The sequence below is a fragment of the Cuculus canorus genome, chromosome 1 (genome assembly GCF_017976375.1).
Source record: "Cuculus canorus isolate bCucCan1 chromosome 1, bCucCan1.pri, whole genome shotgun sequence".
Classification (NCBI taxonomy): Eukaryota; Metazoa; Chordata; class Aves; order Cuculiformes; family Cuculidae; genus Cuculus; species Cuculus canorus.
This window is the reverse complement of record NC_071401.1, coordinates 23,550,170-23,571,259: the sequence shown is the minus strand read 5'-3', so window position 1 is coordinate 23,571,259 and position 21,090 is coordinate 23,550,170. Positions and strand designations below refer to the sequence as shown.

The window sequence follows — 21,090 nt, the reverse complement described above, 5'->3', positions numbered from 1 at the left end:
CCACTTAATGTCTCTTCGTGCTTTTGCCAGCCAGCATCTGCTGCTGCAGCTGCCTTCGATTCTTCTTCGTCGCCCTGTTCAGGTTGCCGCAGTTGCTGCTTTTTCCTTGACTCTTTCTAAGCACGGTGCTGCCTCTGACCCTGCCTGCAGCAGCTGCAGCCCTGGCTCAGCCTACCTGGACCCAAGCTGACCCTGTGAAACCAAGTGTCTCTACACACCCGCTCTCAGCTGCCCCCATCAGAGTAAATCATTGTACCCCTGCGATGAATGGTAGTAAAACCAGATAATTATACTTGGGGCTTGGAGAGAGATGTCCCTCAGGGATCCGTACTGGGACCAGTGCTGTTTAGTATCATCATCAATGATATTGACAGTGAGATTGAGTGCATCCTCAGCAAGTCTGTAGTTAACACCAAGCTGAGTGGTGCAGTTGCCACACTGGAAGGATGGGATGTCATCCAGAGGGACTTGTACAGGCTGAAGAAGTGGGTCTGTGAGAACCTCATGAGATTCAACAAGGCCAGGTACAAGGTCCTACACCTGGGTTGGGGCAATCCCCGCTTCCAATACAGGATGGGGGTTGATGTGATTGAGAGCAGCCCTGCAGAGAAGGACTTGGGGGTACTGATTGATGATAAGCTCAACATCAGCCGGCAACGTGCACTCGCAGCCCAGAAGGCCAACCATGTCCTGGGCTGCATCAAAAGAAGCGTGGCCAGCAGGACGAGGGAGGGGATTCTGCCCCTCTATTCCTCTCCTGTGAGACCCCACGTGGAGTGTTGTGTCCAGTTCTAGAATCCCCAACAAAAGAAGGATATGGAGCTGTTGGAATGGGTCCAGAGGAGGGCCACAAAGATGATCAGAGGGCTGGAGCACCTCCCATACAAGGACAGGCTGAGAGAGCTGGGGTTATTCAGCTTGGAGAAGAGAAGGCTCCGAGGAGATCTTATAGAGACCTTCCAGTACATGAAGGGGCTACAGGAAAGCTGGGGAGGGACTGTTTACAAAGGCTTGTAGTGGTAGAACTGGGGGCAATGGGTATAAACTGGAGAGGGGCAGATTTAGACTAGACACAAGGAGGAATTTCTTCACGATGAGGGTGGTGAGGAACTGGCAAAGGCTGCCCAGGGAAGCTGTGGCTGCCCCACCCCTGGAGGTGTTCAAGGCCAGGTTGGATGGGGCCTTGGGCAGCTTAGTCTAGTGGGATGTGTCCCTGCCCATGGCAGGGGGGTTGGAACTGGATGATCTTTAAGGTCCCTTCCAACCCAAACTGTTCTATGATTCTATGATTGATCTGAGCAAATTCAAAGTGGAAGCGATTACTATTTACTTTATTATTAACACTGGGTACTAAATATATAATGAACTGAGTATAGATGAAGGATCAGACAGAAGTTGGCATCTAATTTAAAATATAAAAAGATGACTGATTGCATAATGAGTGTTAACAAGTGACTGTGTCAGTCAGCCACTGCTGAATAAATTCAAAGACAGCTCAAAGGCAACTACATGCAGGTGCTTCAGGTATCCTTTGGAAACAGTATTTTTATTTTATGCAATAGATAAATTCTCATCCACTGTAAATAACTTGCCATTTCTATACCTCTTATTTCTAATATCCTTACAAATCTTAGAATTTCCTTTTATGCAGTATTTTCAACATTGTTGCTATGGCAGCTACGATATAATATATATACATAGTAAATGGTAGACATTTTTACTACATACCAAAGGTTCAGGACTGGCAACGCTAAGGTTGAAAAGTATAATAAAGTGAAATCACCTCTGATTAACAGATTTTGTAGCAGACTCTTTAATCTGGAGACACATTTATTTAACAGTTTTTTAAAAATCCTAAAAATGTTTTCCAGCCTCAACGCATCATTTTATTTTTATTTATTTTCTTACCCACCTCATTCAGAAATGGCAAAGAGGCCCTTTTATATCAGAGATGACTCTGTTTGAGTCTCTGTAGCTATAATACATTCTACAGAAATGTCTTCCAAATCTTGGATGAATAGGTAGGCTGAATTTGGAGCCAAAACCTACAACTACAAAATATGAATAAAGAAAGTTTTGATTAATCTGAAAGAGCCCATAGCTTTCTGGGCTATAAAAAACATCAGAAAAAATCAGAAGAATGGACTCTCAGTAATAACATTTCCATTTTTAATCACTAAGCTAAACATCCTTATTTCTTGTTTGAAGTGCTGCCTTCAATTGTATATTCTGTGTTTGCTCATGTTGGAAACTCCCATGATATGAATACACATTAGAGATAAGTAGTAAAGATCAGTAAAGCCAATTCTGCATTTAATATCTGCAATTATAATTTTTCAATAAAACTGTGTAAAGTTTTTGCACCATCAATGCTTACAAAATGCTAACCTAAAGGTTAATTTCCTTCCTCCACCTCACTACTGTTGTGAAATCATTAATAGAACACAATAAAATAAAATATCTTGAATATCTAGTGACAAATGACTCTTATATCACATTTTCATGTATTAACGAAATACAATATTCATAATTTATCTAAAAAATATCTGCCAAACCCCCTATTCACACAGGCACACTAAAACACTTCTCCAAAGACTATCAGCTACTTTTAATGGTTAATATATTAATGCTTTTTCAGGGCTGCTACACAAACATAATTGGGTAAATTTACACAGGAATAACTTTCCTCAAACACCTGTCAAAGAACCGAGCGTTCAGGGAAACATGAAAACAAAAGGATGTTGTAGTGCCTATTAAGCTTCACTATGGCACCATGATACATGATGCCCCTTAAAGTTATTTCCAACCTCAGCAACCACCAGGCATGTTATTCCCACTGAACTATGAGTGGGTAATGTATTACAGACTGAGATAAAACTCATCCTTTTATAAGCGCATAGAGAATGCAAGAATACTTATAGACAAAATTTAACTCTCACTGCATGTTAAAAAGCCACCACGTATACTGAGTAGTCTTCTGGGATGGAAGAGTTACCAAGACAAAGTAGCAGAAAATGGCTTTTTTTTCACATTAAACAGAGCAGACATAGACCACATGCAACTACTACAGCTAAAATATATATATTAAATGCACATCAACACAATCTTAAAAACAAAAAAAATCCCCAGGTGTAATTCTTTCCTGCTTACAATGGATCATCACGTAAGTCCCATAAGAAATTGAACATATTTATTTGTATTATATTCTTTTCAGCAGGAAAGGAAGGTGGTGTTTGGTAGAAAAAGGCCTGCTCAGAAAATACTGCACCAAAGATGCTAAAATTTTTATTTTGCCATTCCTTCAGAGACCTGACTATGTACTGCTCAATCTTGCACTTGTCTACTCTGCAAACCATTATCTATACCATCTAGGAGAAAATGCCATGGTGCCAATTTGCTTCTGAAGGCTGGGCATGTGAAAACTTCATTCCACAGAGGAGCACCACCCCTCAGATGCTGCTGACCTACCAGCCAGTTGCCTCTGAAATGGGTAGTTTGTCTGTCTGGTCCTTTCCACCAGTTTGGCTGTGTGCTTCCGCCTCCTCCCTCCCAGAATGAACCTATGCTGATCCTGCATTGAGCAGGTTCATGCAGCTGACCTTGCAACTACTTAGTTCTGGTTTGCCCTCTCAAAAAAGAATAGAAGAGTTCATCTCATAAAAAAAACCCTACTGTACTGAAAATAGTTGTGAACTTCTTGGCAAATAATTTGCATTTCATATTTACCTTTTTACTATTTGAGAATCCCCTCTATCATTCCAGGAAGCCTAGTTAATTTATATTTAAGCAATTAATAGAGCCAATTGGTTTTGACTCAAAAAAGACAATGTTTACTACCATAATACCCCAAATGTCTCCTATGGAACTACTATGAAACAGGTAATTAGTATCCTGTTTTCTCAACTGTTCTTTGAAAGTCAGCAGGTTCTCATGCATAAAAATATAAAGTGCCAGTTCAGTGTACAACAACAGAATCTTTGATTTCTCTTCTCGCTCTGCTCAGCATCAATTAGTTGCTATTATAGATACTACTTTTAAGAGACTCTGTTAGTGACCATGGCACAAACATAGTAAGACCAACAGAAAGAGGATTACCTTTAGTAAACTTCAAAATTCTAAGCATACGCCAAAAGGAAATTCTAAACGCAAATACAATACAAAAGACATGACAATATAACTTCAAGAAAACACCAGAACTCTGTATGAGACAAAACTATGATTCCAAAACTGCTAAAAAAACCCCTCTAATGAACTTGATGTTACTTTTGAAAATTAAATAAAAAAGCAGTGGTAATTGTACATGGTATTTCATTGGGAGAAAAGAAGTATATTTCAAGTGGGTATGAAATATATATATAAATATATATTCTACCTCCACAAATTTTTATTTTAGCAAACTCATGTCAAAAACCTACTTGACGATATACTTATTGCATAAAAATAATGAAATTTAGAAGACAGTCTTAGTATTACTCAGTCTATTCTTTTTCATGCAATTGCTCCTCTTTTCTTTGTATCAGCTCTCTTTCATTCATGAGGAAAAGGACGTGTCCAGCTGTACTGCTGAAAACAAAACAGTATTAGAAAACATCAGTTCAGCTTCAAGTACAGCTTTTTCACTCACTGCTTCTCTGGCATTCACATCATTTACTGCTCTGACTCAGTGATAGCTTGTATCAGCACATCAGGTATTACAGACTAAGTTTTCTCTGATTATCACATTCTCTGTAAAAGGAATTTTTACTTGTGCTGTCTACCGACAAAATTAAAATGTGGACACTAAGAAATTTTGGTCATGAGACTGTTTAATCTGAAGTAACTGAAGAACCAGTAAAGATGGCCAAAAATGTCAAAGAAATAGCAAATTAATTTTCAGTACTAATATTAATAATATTGGAATAGCTGACTCAAAATGGTTGAGGGGTTTTTGAATATTCAAATTTACAGTCAAACACCAGCTTAGTCTATAACTCTTTTTGTGTCTCTGCCCATGGCAGAGAGGTTGGAACTAGATGATCTTTAAGGTTGCTTCCAACCCGAACTACTCTATGATTCTTTTAGCAGTGTAAATCACTGAATCTGTAATAACTGATTATAGGTATAGAAATTTGGAATATTGATCATGTCAAACTTAACCCGTGTAAATCATTAGTTAGACTAATAAACTCAATCAACACCTAAAATTCAATTAGCACTGTCTTAGTTAAACCCTTATATCTTTTGGTCCTTTCCTGAGCTGTACGTACATCACGGGCCTTCATGAATTTTCTTCATAAGTAAGGATGCCACTAAAACTTAAATAATTCTCTGCCCCAGCAAATTAGGTTCCAATTAACAGAATTTTATCTTCTTAGATTGGAAGTTTTAAGTCAGAATCTGTCAGTCTACTGACACATGGCTGTGATGGAATTAGGGTGTCAACATTGTGTTCATATTTCTTTTTTTAAATTTTTCAAACTTAGCAGCTTGTAAAATTCACCTCCTTTTTTTTTCAGTAAACCGTAATACTGGAGTAATTAAAATCAGGGAAAACCAAGGAAAGTAGTATGATACTAGTCCGGACCTTACAACTTGTGTATGTTCAGACAGAGGACTTTGATCTGTTCATTGTTACATTTTTTCAAAAGCACTCCTATATGCACAAAACTCTGAAAATAAACAGCCGATAAAATTTCCTTTCTCACTTGTGCTAGGGTCTACCTCAAACGTCAGTAAAGTCACATAGCACTCCCTTCAACTTTCCAGATTTCATAAAAGCATGTATTTAAAATACTCCTTCCAGAACTGTTCCACTGGTAGCCACCAGATTATTTGGGCTCGAAATATCCCAGTAAAAAGAACTTCTTTACTTCCTACTTACAACAGAGCACCTTACTTTGCAATAGAAAAATATTAGAGAAGATGTAAATGCTGAGAGTAGTAGGATTTTTGATTTTTGTTTGGTTTTTTCTTCTTTTAGTTACCTGTGTATCTGTAACAACACTCAACCACTGTTTAAAGTCTGTTTAAAGTTTGTGACCATTTATTATCAACACCACATCTGTGATTTTTTTTACTGATCAGATAAGAATGTCAGAGTTCCTGAGTTGTTTGCTCAAGATAAATGAAAGAAATACTTTTGTATTTGGGTTTTGTGAGGTATTTTTCTTAAGTTCCATGTTATTTTGGGAAAGTAGCAGTGCTAATTTTTGCACCGTGCATCTCCAACTTGGAAAGCAATATCTAATTCACTGGGCTTGCTTTTCTCTCCAGTCTGCTTGGAATTTACTCCACTTCTGTGTAGTATTAACTAAACCAGCAATAATGAAACGAGAAAGGCCCGTTATAGGAAGCAGCAGTAATAAACTGCTGCAGAGAGGGAAAACAACCTGGCTATTGCATTGCAAAGTCTGACTGCATGCAGCAAGACACACAAAAAGAGTTTTTTTCATATACAATCCATTTCTGTCAAGGTGAGAAAGATGCATAGGATATACTTCTCAAAAATTACTGAAGTAAGTACAGATTTTGTCTTCTGTTGTTTGTGCTGAGATCCATTACAACACATTTTCATAAAAATGCTGCTCCTACATGAACAAAAACATGCTCAAAGTACAGATACCTAGAGCAAGCTATACTCCATAAAAACACTATTTCCACCCTGCTTTGAAGAGTAAGCCAGGAAGAGGACTTTCTGGAGTCATACTTTAAGAATTAATGATACTTTATATAAGGCTTCAGACAAAAGTAGTGTCACGAGATGCAGTATGAGAGTCCAAGATCTTTTATCTATGAGCCTGTGGGACTGGAATAAACATGATGCTCTGAAAAAGCATTTGATACAGTGATTTGTATGTAACTTATTTTTAGCAATCTAACAACAATAGACTATAGGATCTGGACTTGGACATCCATGTGAAGACCTTTCCACGAAACTGCTATTCAAAGCCATGTTTCTGCTGTTTACCGAGGTGGTTCAGCTAGGGAATCTTCATCAGCTAATATATGTATTTAAATAAATTAATAATTCAGTGTTATGCATGTAACTGTAAAGGACATGCAATTCTAGGAAGAGAAGGTTGTTGTGACGGCAGATGTCTGAAATAGAAACACTGAAAGGTCCAGTGGTAAATTAAATAGATTTAGGAGACAAAGTCACTACAGTCAAAAGTGTGGAACTTGAACAGCACTGTTCCCTCCTTTCCATCTCTGTCATCTCTGAGAACTAACGAAGAAGGTAAGAGGATGCTCTTTCCTGACCCTGAGGTACCTGGTCATTCAGTAGATCTTTGTTTCCTGAACAGAGAAGAACTGACACTTCAATCCTCTATGCAAAGTGTTTTACACGAACTGATTTATGACAAGCAAACTTATTTCTCCTGCGCAAGAAGGACATAGGAGACAAACACAGGAAACTCTTTTTTCCTTCAGAGAACAGGGGATGCATGGCTTCCCTCGAGTTCTCCAAGTCACTATGAGAGCACCATCATCTCAGTCAAACCTTCCATTCATGACATGAGGAATGCTAAAAGCATTCCAAGCAGTGGACGAGGTTCCTTCTTTTAGCACATTTAAAAGGTACTAGTAAAATGCTATAAAAACAGGGAAGTTGGGAAGGGTGGGTTTCCCACATTTGCAAGCCTTGGGAATGAAAATACAGGATTGGCACCAGACCTCTACTAAAAGATAGAGAAGAGCAAAATGCAGAACACCTGTCTGGATGCAGACACCCAGAATACCTTATGGCCACGCAGGACAGATATTCCACCTCCTACTGTGTACTGAGAAACGGAGACACCTACGGTTGCTTCTGACACAGAACTGCCTGCGATCCCACTCTCTTCCCAGTATCTTAATCTCCATGGGAAGCACTGAGCAGGACTTGCTTTGGTTACAGCCAGGTGAGCTGCTGAAGAGCTCCTACGGCTGTGCTGGTGGTACCAGGGATCAGAGGGGCCATGAAGGCTTACTAGTGCCCCCAGGGCCCTGACCTCAGGTTACCCATTCAGAGTAATGCGACCTAATTTATTCAAAGCTATAGGAAGCCCTTATTGGTTGATTCGAATAAATTTAGAGTCGTAATTGCAGGGCTGCTCCAGGCATAGCTGAGAGCTCCATACAGGAGCCACATTTCAGTGCACTTTTAGGCACTCAGGGTAACACAAACCAGCTACTGACTCCCGGTACCTGTGTGTGGTGCAGCCACTGCTGCCTTAGGGTCAGACAGCTCATCAATGTCATTCACTTTATGTTTATTTTCATAGAATAAACCAATAGGCCAGGAAAGCCATATTTTAAAAGTGAATCCAAGAACTTCTGATGACTGTCAGTTGTTAGCTTTCTTTAAACTTCCTTTATTTGGGGCTTTCTTGGCTACATATTTATCTCAAAGGCTGTCTCTGGACTGTAAAAGATGTGTCCCTGACACTCTTGATCTGAAGCTTTTTCCTCCTGCTAACTGGTACCAATCTGACAGACGTTCAAGGAGGATGCCAGGGAGCCCTTGCAGAGCTAACGTCAGCCTTCTGTCGACATCAGTTCTTTTGCTGCAAGTAAATAGCCACAAAAGCTATAGCTTCCACCCATACTACATGCCCAGCTAAGGAAACAAGACATTACTTTGGATTTCCAAATCAGGAAAGTAGCTACATGAACTATTTAAGTTGCTGTCATATTTGTCATGCCAGCAGATATGCAGGATCAAATATGGTGTAATTCAAGCAGTCTGATGTGTAAACTGTACCATACCAGACTCAGGGCAGGAAAAGAGCATGCAAATTTAAACTTAAAAACATACAGCATTCCTCATGAAGCAATATCTCATCGACTTAAAACAGCTCCGAAAGCATGCAAAAATATGGACAAATACTTTTTTAATTAATTGCTACTTATTTGGCAAGAATGCTACCAAAGTAGATATTTGATTTTCTTTCTTTCCTTCATGATGACAGACCAGTGATAAGGCTGCCCCAAGATAACTGCGGTGTGACTTTCATTTTCTGGATAGAGGTAATAAGCAATATCCTTAAATGACACAAAACTGTGATTAGAGGCATGTGGTAGGTTCTCTGCTGTATTTGCAAGCATCGGTCAACACATGACAGCCTCAGTGACCTTGGATTTGATCTCTGTCTTCCAATGTTAAATCCTCTTAGCGATGTAAACCATCGTATGCATCACTGACTGTCCTCTAAGCATATGCATGCAGGCCCAAGGACAGTGAACCTCCTGGAGAATTTTGCTGTCAGAATGAGATCTGAAGCCTCAAACGGTATTTTGCCCACCCACCCAGCTATGGAAAACCTGACATCACTGAGAAAGCTCCTGTTGGCATTGCTCGGCTCTGAAATGTATGAATGTTTTTATGGACCTGTATCTAGCTGCAAATGCCTATGCCAACAGCTATGCAAATCTGTGTTCTTTTCCATCCTGGCTGCTACAAAGTCATGAACTTTTTCCCCTCTATATCATAGATAAGAGCTAGAACTGACCCATGCTGCATCCTGTCTCCATCCTCCTGCACTCCCCATGACTACTTCCTAAACCCTACATTTGTCTTGAACTTTTTTTTCAACTCTGTCTTTCATGTTCTTTCCCTCAACTCCAGCGCTTCAACTTTACAACATGTCCCCCTGAATTACACAGAAGGTATCTCATCTGTGGCCACAGCTTCAATCCCACAAACCCTTCAAGGACCTTCAGGAAGAAGGAAGGAAGATAAGTGTCCCAAGACTCAAGATTAGCCACCCTAGAAGGACTACTGCTCTATGTTGTTCAGTGCTTAGCTTCTGCTATAGATCTCAGCCTGAGATACGTACTGAGATAACTCGAGGGAGATATTATTTCTGAGGTGATGAGTGGAAGGGGAAGTGAAGGCTCTTTATGCCATTGGAGTTGTCTTTGCTATATTTCATGTCTCCATCTTCATTATAGAAGCTTGATTTTTTTTTCCTATATTCTTCTGCCTTCACATCTTTTGAGTACATGAGTAGAACTCACCAAGCTAACAGAGAAGTTAGCTGGAAGTCTGAGTAAGAAAGACAAAGAACCAAGGGGATAATCCACACAGAAAAATCAAACTTTGTCCCTAGATATGGCTGGGAGCTGAATAAAGTACTGAGAACAACTGTTAGTCTAAAAAACTGACCTGAGATCCAGTCAGTGACTTGCAGGAAAGAAATTCGGCTGAGCTGACATATGACGTAGGACGTGGGCCTTCTCCTGTGGACAGTGAATGTCCTCAGTCCTCCAGACTGTCCTATGACTGACAGACATAGATCTGCCCATTCAACAAGCCTCTCAATGCATTCACTGTGACAGATCAGTAGGGATCCACACAATAAAGGATCGTAAATGCAACTTACATAAAGTAGTTAAGGTAGGATGTTGTGTAGAAGCTTTCCTTTTCTTATAAATAGTTGAGAGGACAGTCCACAGCACAGTATAATACAGTGGGGCAGAAATTAATGAAGAAGCATCTTAATTACTTGAGAGACACATTGAAAGAATAGATAATTGTTCTTACGTCCCATATATTATTTGTCACAACTGGATCTAAAAGGACTAATCTACTAATATTCAGTAATATCATTTAAACACAAAATAGAGAGTACAGTAGAAATGAAGAGTTATGATATGTTAGATACAAAGTTATGATATTATGAACTATGAGCTACTTAAGGATGAGATGGACTGCCCATATGCTTCGCAGAATTTTGACTACCACAAACACTAGTGGAATAAAAGAACTGTATTCATGATAAATGACATGAGTGACACAGAGGTACACAGGGACAGATGACAATGGGAATCTGGCACATTGGTAGCATTTACAGAGGAGGGCTCTAGGGAGAATATTTTTTGTATGAGAGAAAAAAAGAACAGCATTTTCAATATACACACACATAAACTTATTCAAATAAAGTTATCTTCTCTTCAGTATATCTGGGCCTATGCATACAGAGGTGACAGAACAGAGCAAGGCACTTTGCTTTTCCTCTTTTCCGTGAAATTGCTTATAGTAAACTCCTGTCTGTGCACTGTGAATAAGCAAGGGTCCAAAGGTCCTATGTATGCCAAACTATTCATGAAGACTTCAGATGTATAGAATTTGTGATGCTAATGTGTCTCTTTATAGATGACAACAACATGTGATGCAGTTGGAATTTTATTCCATGTAAAACAGAAAATTTTACATTACAGTTATGTGATAAAACGGCTTGGTATTATTTTAGCTGACACAAATCTTAGTAGTTATCACAGCCCAGTGCTCAACACCTCAAAAACTTTCTCCTTCCTTTTCTTCAGTCTGTCCTTAGCTTATTTCTTCTGCAATGACTAGAGAAAGCAAAGCTTAAATTAAAGCCAATCAGTCAGCAGTGCTACTACATGTTAGTTGGCCAGTCTTAGCAAAACCAAACTTGCATTATTCTTCCCTTCTCAGCGTCTTCCTAGCTAAGTGCTTGGCTGTTATCACCGTCTCTGCTTTGAAACAGGTCTATATTTTAACGTCTTTGAGATTTTTAATGAAAAGTGAGTAATAAATACACTAGTATCAACCACATTACTGCTTTCAGTATTATTCCAATGGTGAGATAAAACCTACATAATAAACGGAGAAAGCTATGGGCAGAATAAATGAACATGCTTGTAGTTCTAATCCTATAATCAGTAAATTCTGTCCTTGAGTTCAGTATTCAGAAAGATCCTGAATTTAGATAAGCTCACTAAAAGGAGATGCTTGCAGGAGAAAAGCATAATGAAAGTTTAGCAACAGCTAAATTAACCATTAACTGTTGTCAATGCCTGTAGCTCACTATGTTTTATCAATGTCTACAGCTGCGTGTAATCATTGCTGAATGCCATATTAAAAGATTAGTCTGATCAGTATGCACAGGATGAATTATTACCCTAAGTGATAATCAACCGTCCTAAAAAGGAAACTATTTTCTAGTTTTTTTCCCTTGCAGCATTAAGATACGTAAACACATTTGATCTGGCATAAATACTTCCCTGGCTTCCTCATTCGAGCTTCATTTTAAGGTCACCGCTGCTTGAAAAAAATCAGCAGTAATAAAATATCAGTTTGTGTTTGCAAGTGAAGCAATGCAAAGATTTAAAATATAATGTAAAAAACGTAAATGTGAATCTAATCTGCTGTGAAAAAAGGTCTGCAGGAAAAAATCTTAATATTCATGGTAAGGGAGAACAATTATTTACAGAAAAGAAGCAGGAAATTATTAAATGTTGTCAAGAAGAAATTATTTTAATTTCCTTGATGTGAATTTAATTTTATAAACTGGAAAAAACCCTTTTATTTAATTCTGCTGTCAAATACTTTTAATTCGGATTAATATAACTTGACAATCTGGGAACAATTGTTTAATCATTAAAAATTAGCCATAAAATTATGAACTTGATGTAATTATTGAAATGTTTGTTACATTTCAGAGACCCTAAAAAGGTGAAAAAATGGACACGAAATTGCAAATAATATATTTTCCAGACAAAGGAAAAACCCATACATCTGGAAACACAGGGTTTCCATTCTAATTCATTAAAGACTTAGCAGTGGATAGTTGACATGAGAGACATGCCTAGAAAACATATTAACTGGGAAGTGATTTTTTTATGATGATCGCTGCCAGATCTAGTAACCAAAATGTCCAATCATAATCAGCTGACAGCCAAGGCAGCAGGAGCAGTAGGTGACACTGCCCTCTTTATTTGCTGCTGGAGTCTGAAGGAGGGGGTGGCTGGCGTGCCTTTCACCAGTGCCCTAGGTAAGTGCAAAATGTTTACGTTCCTTGCTTGCATCTGCATTTCATGGTGGGACACAAACCTATTTTTCCACCATAGTTGTCAGAACATTGCAATTTACAGTTGGGCTCTGTGTACATCACTAAAGAGATGGATATATCAAACAGGCACACGGAACCCAAAGAAACCGAGATAAAAAATTAATAAAACCAACAGTAACGATAATCAGAAAGGATAAGCAGAAAAAATGTGTGTATGAATAGAAATGAGTCTTTAATTTAATCCTATAGTATCTTCAGAGCTTGAATACGAGCTAGTCTTTGGGATGAAAGAGAGGAAAAAGCAATTAGATTATAAACAGATCTTTTTAGCGCCTCTAAAAGATATCTTATTTGTCACTCATTATAAAATAAAATTGTCGTATCTAGTAATGACTTAAGAGAATTCAAACCAGAAATATCTCAGTGTTACAGCACTTTGCAAGTTTGATTTTCTTTGAAGTACGTTTGAGTTTAATTAGAACAGAATCTTCAAAGAGCTCACCACTTGACTACCTATTGTGAAAAAAGGCCACAGGCTGGCCCTGCACCCCCAATTTATAATCCTTGCTTTGCAAATCCTCGAGACTTCCTGGTCTCAATTCTAGTCAGTAGAGAAGAAACGTAGGAACAAAGCTGCTAAACATCCAACAGCTACACCACAAAAAGGGTAGATTTACATTCTTAGCCATTATTTCAGAATAATTTCTGCCATTTTCCCTTGTCACTTGTCTCATTACAACCCAATTATTTCAAGACTACTTTGACTGAATGTCTAACTGCTTACACATTTGTCACAGTCACCCTCAAATAGCAGCACGCCATGAATTCTAAGTCTTATTAGTATTAATAAAATGTATGTCATTGAATTATTGTTAGTGTCTCATAGTTAGGCCCCTGTAAGAAATACCTTCTGAAAATGTTGACAAGAAGAAGGTGACATTCCAGTATCATCATATTTTTACATTCTATGTTGAACATCTACCAACTGCAACTTCACTGAATAACCTCTGGACTAATATATGATCAACATTTGGATATTCCTAGTTTCACAAAGTGAAAAAAACAATGCATCAACACATAGCAACCAAAAATCATCAGAACACAAGTAGAAGTGGGAATGAACCAGGGTCACATTTCAATGTCTGAAAAAGCAGAGGTGTCTAAGTGTAATAGAGGTGCCGCAAGGAAATCATGTTATCAGTGCCAGTCTTTTTTTTGTTTCCCTAATCTTGTCAAGTAATTTCACAACACGTTTTGTCTTAAAATTTTAAAGGTGTTCACTGTGCATCGCATGAAAACTGGATGCTAATGAATGGCTGCTGGAATTTGTTTTAAAAGACCTGTGCTATGACTTCAGTTTCCTCTACTTTTTGCGATTTGGAGGGGACTCATGAAAGAAGGTAAGACTGGATCTTTGTCAAAATATTCCTTCCTGTTGGGTCTGTTTTGTGTTATTTCCAAATTATGTAAGATATTTCTGCCATCTTGCATCTACCTAATGGTTCAGAGGAAAGTCTGAAAAAACTTCTCAAGCATTAATTCTAAATCAAGACACAAAGCTAAACATATACGATCACAATCAAGACAATCTTAATATTACTGTTCAGAATAACCAGACCTGAAAATGGTGAACTGAACTAAGTACTTTATAACAAAAATGTTATAACATTTTATAAAAATATTTTATAAAAATATTTTTTTTTATTTTTACATTGTCAGAACTAAAATACAGCTCTGGAATCATCCTTCCCTAATAAAAATAACAAGAATGTATATAGAATGTAGCCTCAAGGTAAAATAACAGACTCCTAGAAGTTCAGTTACATAAGACAATTTGCAACAGACACATTTCTATGTTAAATTTGCTTAAAATATAAATAACCATGGCGCTCCCACTGACTGTGCAAAACCTTGTAAAGCAGTTATTTTTTCAATCCTGTAGTGCTGGATTTTTTTCAATTCTTTTTCAAACTTTTTCATCTCTGGAAAATAGGTGTTATAGTAATTTGTTAGATTATGAAACTTACTGCTGTCAAAACTAAAACGGGAACCAGCAGCAGTGTTCATTTTCATGCTTTAGCTGAAAACCAGGCCAGGTTGGATGGTGCCTTCGGCACCCTGATCTAATGGGATGTCCCTGCCCATGGCAGGGTGGTTAGAACTAGATGATCTTTAAGGTCCCTTCCAACCCAAGCTATTCTATGATTCTATGAAAACCGGTAATGTTCAGAAATACTGATTTTATCCTATTTCAGCATTTTCTAATCAGCATTTTGATTCCAGTGACCACTCTCCCCTCTTGGCCCCTGACTCCCCTCTTGCCTCCTGACTCCCCTCTTGCCTCTCAGTAATATTGACATGTGCTGCTACTGCAAACAGAAATAAAATATTAATTCCTTTTCACGTCATCCCATCTTGCATACCTCTGTCTTCGTCCACAACCTTCTAACTGCCATAATAGTATATCTTACAATTTGGGCAACACTATCAAACTGCAACGTAGATTACAAGCAAAATATTCTTCATTGCATGGCAGGCAAGCCTTATTTTAACAGAAATTCAAAGCCAAGTACGTATAAACTCAGAGTTTCTTTTTACTCACAAGAGGTTCTGCCATGATGATGCGAATCTTGCGTTCAGCCTGAGTAGTAAAGTTAACAAACAAGCTCTTCAGGACATATTCGCCTGGTTTACTGTCCGGGTCAACACTGATAGGCAACATGGCTGGAGGTCCTTTTTCTCTCTGTGTACCAGAAGCAGGTGGCACGGGTGGCTTGATATATCCGTTACCAACTGGAGAAGCTGAAATGAAGAAAAGACACATTTACTTTTGGATAATTCAACATGTCTTAACTTCTTCAGAGCATCCCAATGGCCGACTATACTGTCAAAGCAAAAATGGAGACTGGCTGATAATCAAACACACAACACATACACACTATTCACATAGTATAGTTACAGGTAAAATTTACATAATCTAGACTGGAAGAAGAAATCAAAGATGAAATCCTATGTATTAAAACTGAGCAGTGTTTACTACGCAGTGCACATTCCATCCTCTTCTTTACATGGAAAGACTTGCTGTCATCTAACTGTTTGAATAATATTCTCATTTCTTACTCTTTGTCCTGCAGGCCAGATCTGTAACTCAGTTGTCAAATAACAAATTTATTTACTGCTATGCAAACTGATGTATCCTTGCAGAAGCCAGGAGTCTGATCTTTTGATTAAGGTGAGATGTAAAGAGCCTGATTTTCTTCTCATGCAGAATGACTCCTTTAAAAACAATGACAATTCACCAGTATAAATCTTACATGAAGAGTCAGATACAATTTTTTTTCCATGGCCGAAAACTGTTCATTACCTATTAGTTTTGCTGAAAGTATCAAACCCTACAGTCCCATTTGGCACTTTGAGATCACATCTGGAGTACTGTGTCCAGTTTTGGGCTCTCCCATACAAGAACAATGATGCTATTCTGGAGCAAGGCCCAGGGAGGACCACAAATATGTTCAGGGAATTACACGCTTGCTACATGAGTAGAGGTTGACAGTGCTCTTATTGCAATCTTCAGATACCTAATGTAGTAGAGCAGAGATGGAGTCAGACTCTTCTTTGAGCACGGTGACAGGATGAGAGGCAACATTAGTTGCAATGAGGGAAACTCTAATTAGATACACAGAAAAAAAATCCACCGTGAGAGGGTGATCAAACGTTGGTACAGGCTGTCCATAAAAATAGCAGAAATTCCAATTTTGGAGATACCCAAAACATAATCATAGAATCATAAGTTTGGAAAATACCTTAGAGATCATCAACTCCAACCTTACCTGTTCACTATGAAATCATGTCCCAAAGCACCTAATCTACCCACCCTTTAAACTCAACCACCTCCCTGGGCTGGGCAGCCTGTTCCAGTGCTTGATAAACATTTCTGTGAAGAAATTTTTCCTCATGTCCAATCTAAACTTCCCCTGATGCAGCTTGAGGCCATTCCCTCTTGTCCTATCACCTATCACTTGGGAGGAGAGACCAGGACCCACTGCTCTGCAACTTCCTTTTAGGTAGTTGAAGAGCTACAAGGTCTCCCCTCAGCCTCCCCTTCTCCAGGCTAAACAAGACCCTGAGAAACCTTTATAGTTGGTAAGCAGAGGTTGGACTAATCATCTTTCAGAGATCTCTTCCAATCTAAATTATCCCGTTGATTCTGTGAATTCCCCTTAACTGGTATAAAGATATTATGTACTCGGCTCAGCTCTACTTTCTGTTTTTCTGGGAAAATGAAGAAAACAATAAACTGAAGCATTATGAAGCAAAACCTCATTAATTCCAATATTACCATTCTATGCATAAAATTTCCAAACCAAAATCCTCAGGCTTAGCTCTTATTGCCAATAAAAGTCATGTCTAGTCTTCAGGCAGGTACTGGTAGCACCCTCTGTTAGCTTTGCCAGAGACTTTAAAAGCAGCAAATTAAGGAAGACTGGGAAGGCCAGCCATTAGCCTCTCTGAATGCAATACAAGTGTTCTAACGGCCATGAACACTGCTGGCAATTGGGACTGAGGTGCTTTAACACAATACAAACTGCAGAAGATATTGTGAACAAATGCCATTATTTCATTTCCCCACAGAAATGCATTCCATAGTGTAATACTGTATGTTGCATCCAAACTGCAAAGGAAGAAACAAGAATGACTATAGTGATGGATGCCATCAGCCTTACCTTCTAAGGAAAAGAACTGTAACTACCACTGAAAATAATTGGCAACTATTAATTAAATGAGATTGTTTTAATAATAAATGAGGTTTTAGATCTTTCCTAAATACTTAAACACTTCATTGCCATGGGAAAAAAAAAAAAAAGAAAAAATGAAATTCCAAAGACTACATGTTGTTTGAGGGTATTCAAGATGTGGCAGAATTGGACCCCAAATAAGATGCATTGGAGAGAAGAGAAGAGAAGAGAACAAGTTCTCCTTTAGAAAAATCAAAGTTTAAAAGCCCAGTATATGACTACAATGCAAGACAGAAATGCCTTTGTTCTTTTATCTATTATTCCGCAAGCATAACACATCCACGCTTGACTTTGAAAATAACTCCCCTGACAGGCACGGCATGCCATCACTCTCTAGCTCCGCAGAACCACTTCTTCCACTCCAACAGATGTCTCCTGGTATATCTGCTTCATGCAAAGTTTCACGTGATTTTTGAGGGTAAAAACATAATCATGGAGTTTTGGTGGCATCATGACTCTTTGCATAAAACAAAGTGCATAGAACTATTCTACATTTATTTTATACAAAACCATTTCTAAAAATACACTGTTATTCTGAAAAATAATCTACTTTAAAGTAATGAAAAAAGAGCCACCAGAGAAGAGCATAAGCACTGTTTCTCTCCTGTCAGCACCTAGGCTCTCCTGAAGTTTAGCATGAAGGCAGCGGGATGCAAAGGATCAAATGCAAATTTACATGGACTGTAAAATATACTACATAATGGAAATTTCTCTGCAAATAGCTTTAGGAAGGAGTCAAGCAATATTTTTACAATCATGAATGTATTTGCCAAGTGCAAATATAATGGTTTTAACTGGCTCACAACTATCCGCGAAGTCAGTTTGATCGACAAGTGCTCAGTTAGGAAAAACTTTTTTTGTGAGCAGTGAAATCAGTTTTCTCAAGGATTTGTGTGCTTTGTGCAGTGAAAGCCATGCCCTCCCTCCTGTCATTATCCCAAGCTTCCCCAGCTGTTTCCAAGCTCCCTCTCAGGTCCTGTCCTCAGGTCTGCCTGCCTGCCACCCACACAGCCCAGGGCGCCCACGTCCCTCTGGCCAAAGCAATCAATCCACAGTCCCGCTTCTCGAAGGAAATTATAGGAATAAAATCAAATGCAAAATTGTCTTCTGCTCCTCAGGCAATTTTGGTTTAAGTTGCCTACTCAGTTCAAAATTTACTATGAAGGGACAAGTGGGAGGGATGGAAGAAAGGAAGGCAGTATGTGAGGTCATGCATGCTTCACATCCTTACAAAATTAAGTTTTAGAAATCCTGGTCACACTACCTGGGAGCCGCCACGCTAACCTTCAGTCATCATGGCATTCAGCCAGGATTTTGAGACTGGAATTCAAATCCACATAGTCATTGTTAGTAGGAGGTCTTTTAACAATGATGCTGTTAGGTTTGTGACACAGGCTGATCTCATTTATTTTTCCAGTCATCTAACAGAAAAAATCAATTATTCGCACAGTGTAATAGAGAAATGCAATTATTTCTGAGATTTGACAATGCACCAAAGATTTTTATTCTAGCTCTTGAAAGACTGTAGTGCCTTTCCCCATAAGGAAAGAAAGAGCATGTCCTGCGGGTTAACATCTATAACTGCTACAGCAAGTACAGCAGTTACAGAAATTACTGACACATGACATCGATTTAGTTCAAATTTTTAAAGGATCATTTTGTAGCTGCTAACTCCGTAAAAGCACCTTCGCTGCAGGAGTTAATGCTGCCAACACTGCAAGGGTTCCAAGTTGGTCATGAACTGTTATATACAGGTGTGGCATTCTAATACCTCTTTTCAGTTCCATTATCTCAAGCATTTGCATACACTTCATATTTGCTCTGCAAAAGTCTGGCCCAGTGACTAGACTAACACTGTCCCATTAAATAAAAGGCATTTTTATGTGAGAAACCACTACATATATTTTGTATGGGTTTATGAAGAAGATATCTGTTGGGGATTGGAAGAGATTATACTCAATTCTAAATATGTATTGCATTGGCAAATTAAGTTTTTACTATCTGATTTCAAAATAATGGTGTGCCACAAAGGTAACTACTGAAATGGACCACTGATACATTTAGTTTGAACTCCTAACATATTGCAGGGTACTGCTCACCACAAAAGCACTGCACTGAACTAAGCCCTTCAGCTAGAGAAAAGTAGCTCATTCTCAAACAGAATGAAAGGTGATGCACACGCAGGAGACCACGGTAACCCTGATGCTTTAGGACCCTGCAATAGTGGGGAATCCGTAGGTCACTTTTAGAAAGTTGTATACATATATAAAGCTTCAATTCTAGCAAAATCTTTAAAAAAAAAGATTAGTGATGTATCTTCAGCCATAAGATGTCCATACCATTTTGGAGTGAAATTCCAAGTCTGTTTCCCTACTTTAATACTGGATCTGCAATAGCTGTATTTCAAATGATGCTTTTTTTTTCCCTACAGAATATATTCGTTTAGTTCAGGCTATAACCATAAGATTTTCTTGATGTCATGTATTCCTAAAAAAATCAGTAAAGGAGCGAGTAAACATGGAAGCAGCAATGCAGTATCACGTATGGTTGTCATCATCACAACCACACACTACCAACACAGAAAGGATTACTAAACTAAAATAAATGCAATTTTTTTTCCTGTATTGATCCATTTTCCGGATCAGAGAAATAGCTGTAAAAAAGCACAGTAGTTCTAACATACACACATGGCTATTAAGCTGATAATGGAGATGAGTGCAAAATTAAATTATCATAGTCTCTGCTGTGATTTACACTATAGGTATTTTTCTTAAAGCTCTATGATGAAGCAAAATGAATCAGAACAGAATGATCATAATGCACAAGCCAAGAGTCTATTCTACATTAGATACAACTTCAGCCAAACACAGTTAAAGAATTTTCAGTATTTTTAAGCAGAAGAAACAGAAATTGCATATTTTTAGTTAACTGTGTCAAATTTACACTTTAACAACAAACAAATTAGTAAAACAAACTGAAACATGTAATTGCAATATTTTCATACCTACCGAGCCCCTTTATAAAGCCAATCACGCTGGATTTTCTCCAACATGCTACTGTAATATCCATGAGCCTGTGAATACCTGAAATGCTCCACTTCTTGATTTACAAAATTTAGATTCCTTTTCTAACTAAAATCGAAAAGGAAATCAGTTGTTCCATACTTCACTATAATTTTTTTCAGCATTTATGCAGACGTTTCCTTTAGTTTTTTGGTTTTGTTTTTTAAAAGACAAGTGCTGAAGACCTGCACTGTGTGAGCTAGAGCAGGCCTCCGGATCAGATCAGCCTTTCCATAACTAAAGGGGCAATTTTTAGCTTCGGCATATGATGATGACCACTCACGGAGTGGCTGCCTGTCTATATTTATCCACAAGTACATACTATGCTGACAGATTAGCGAAACTACTTCAGGCACTCCAAGAACATGAGACAGGATAGTGGAGTTCGACATAAACAAACCACGCATATCCAACAGGCATATTATCATACAATCCAAGCTGAAAGCAATTAGT

At 38.3% G+C, this 21,090-nt stretch overlaps 1 protein-coding gene across 8 annotated transcripts in view; it reads right to left on the bottom strand.

Annotated features, from left to right (window-relative positions):
- The window catches only part of FRY (FRY microtubule binding protein), a 208,021-nt gene that overhangs the window by 123,575 nt on the left and 63,356 nt on the right, over positions 1-21,090 (bottom strand). For 7 of the 8 annotated variants that reach the window (XM_054057215.1, XM_054057224.1, XM_054057233.1 and 4 more), the window contains one exon: positions 15,382-15,581. In XM_054057215.1, coding sequence (XP_053913190.1) covers positions 15,382-15,581 — 200 coding nt within the window. Of the gene's footprint in view, positions 1-15,381; positions 15,582-20,583; positions 20,726-21,090 lie in introns of those variants that run through there. The other variant, XM_054057256.1, reaches the window with a different exon arrangement.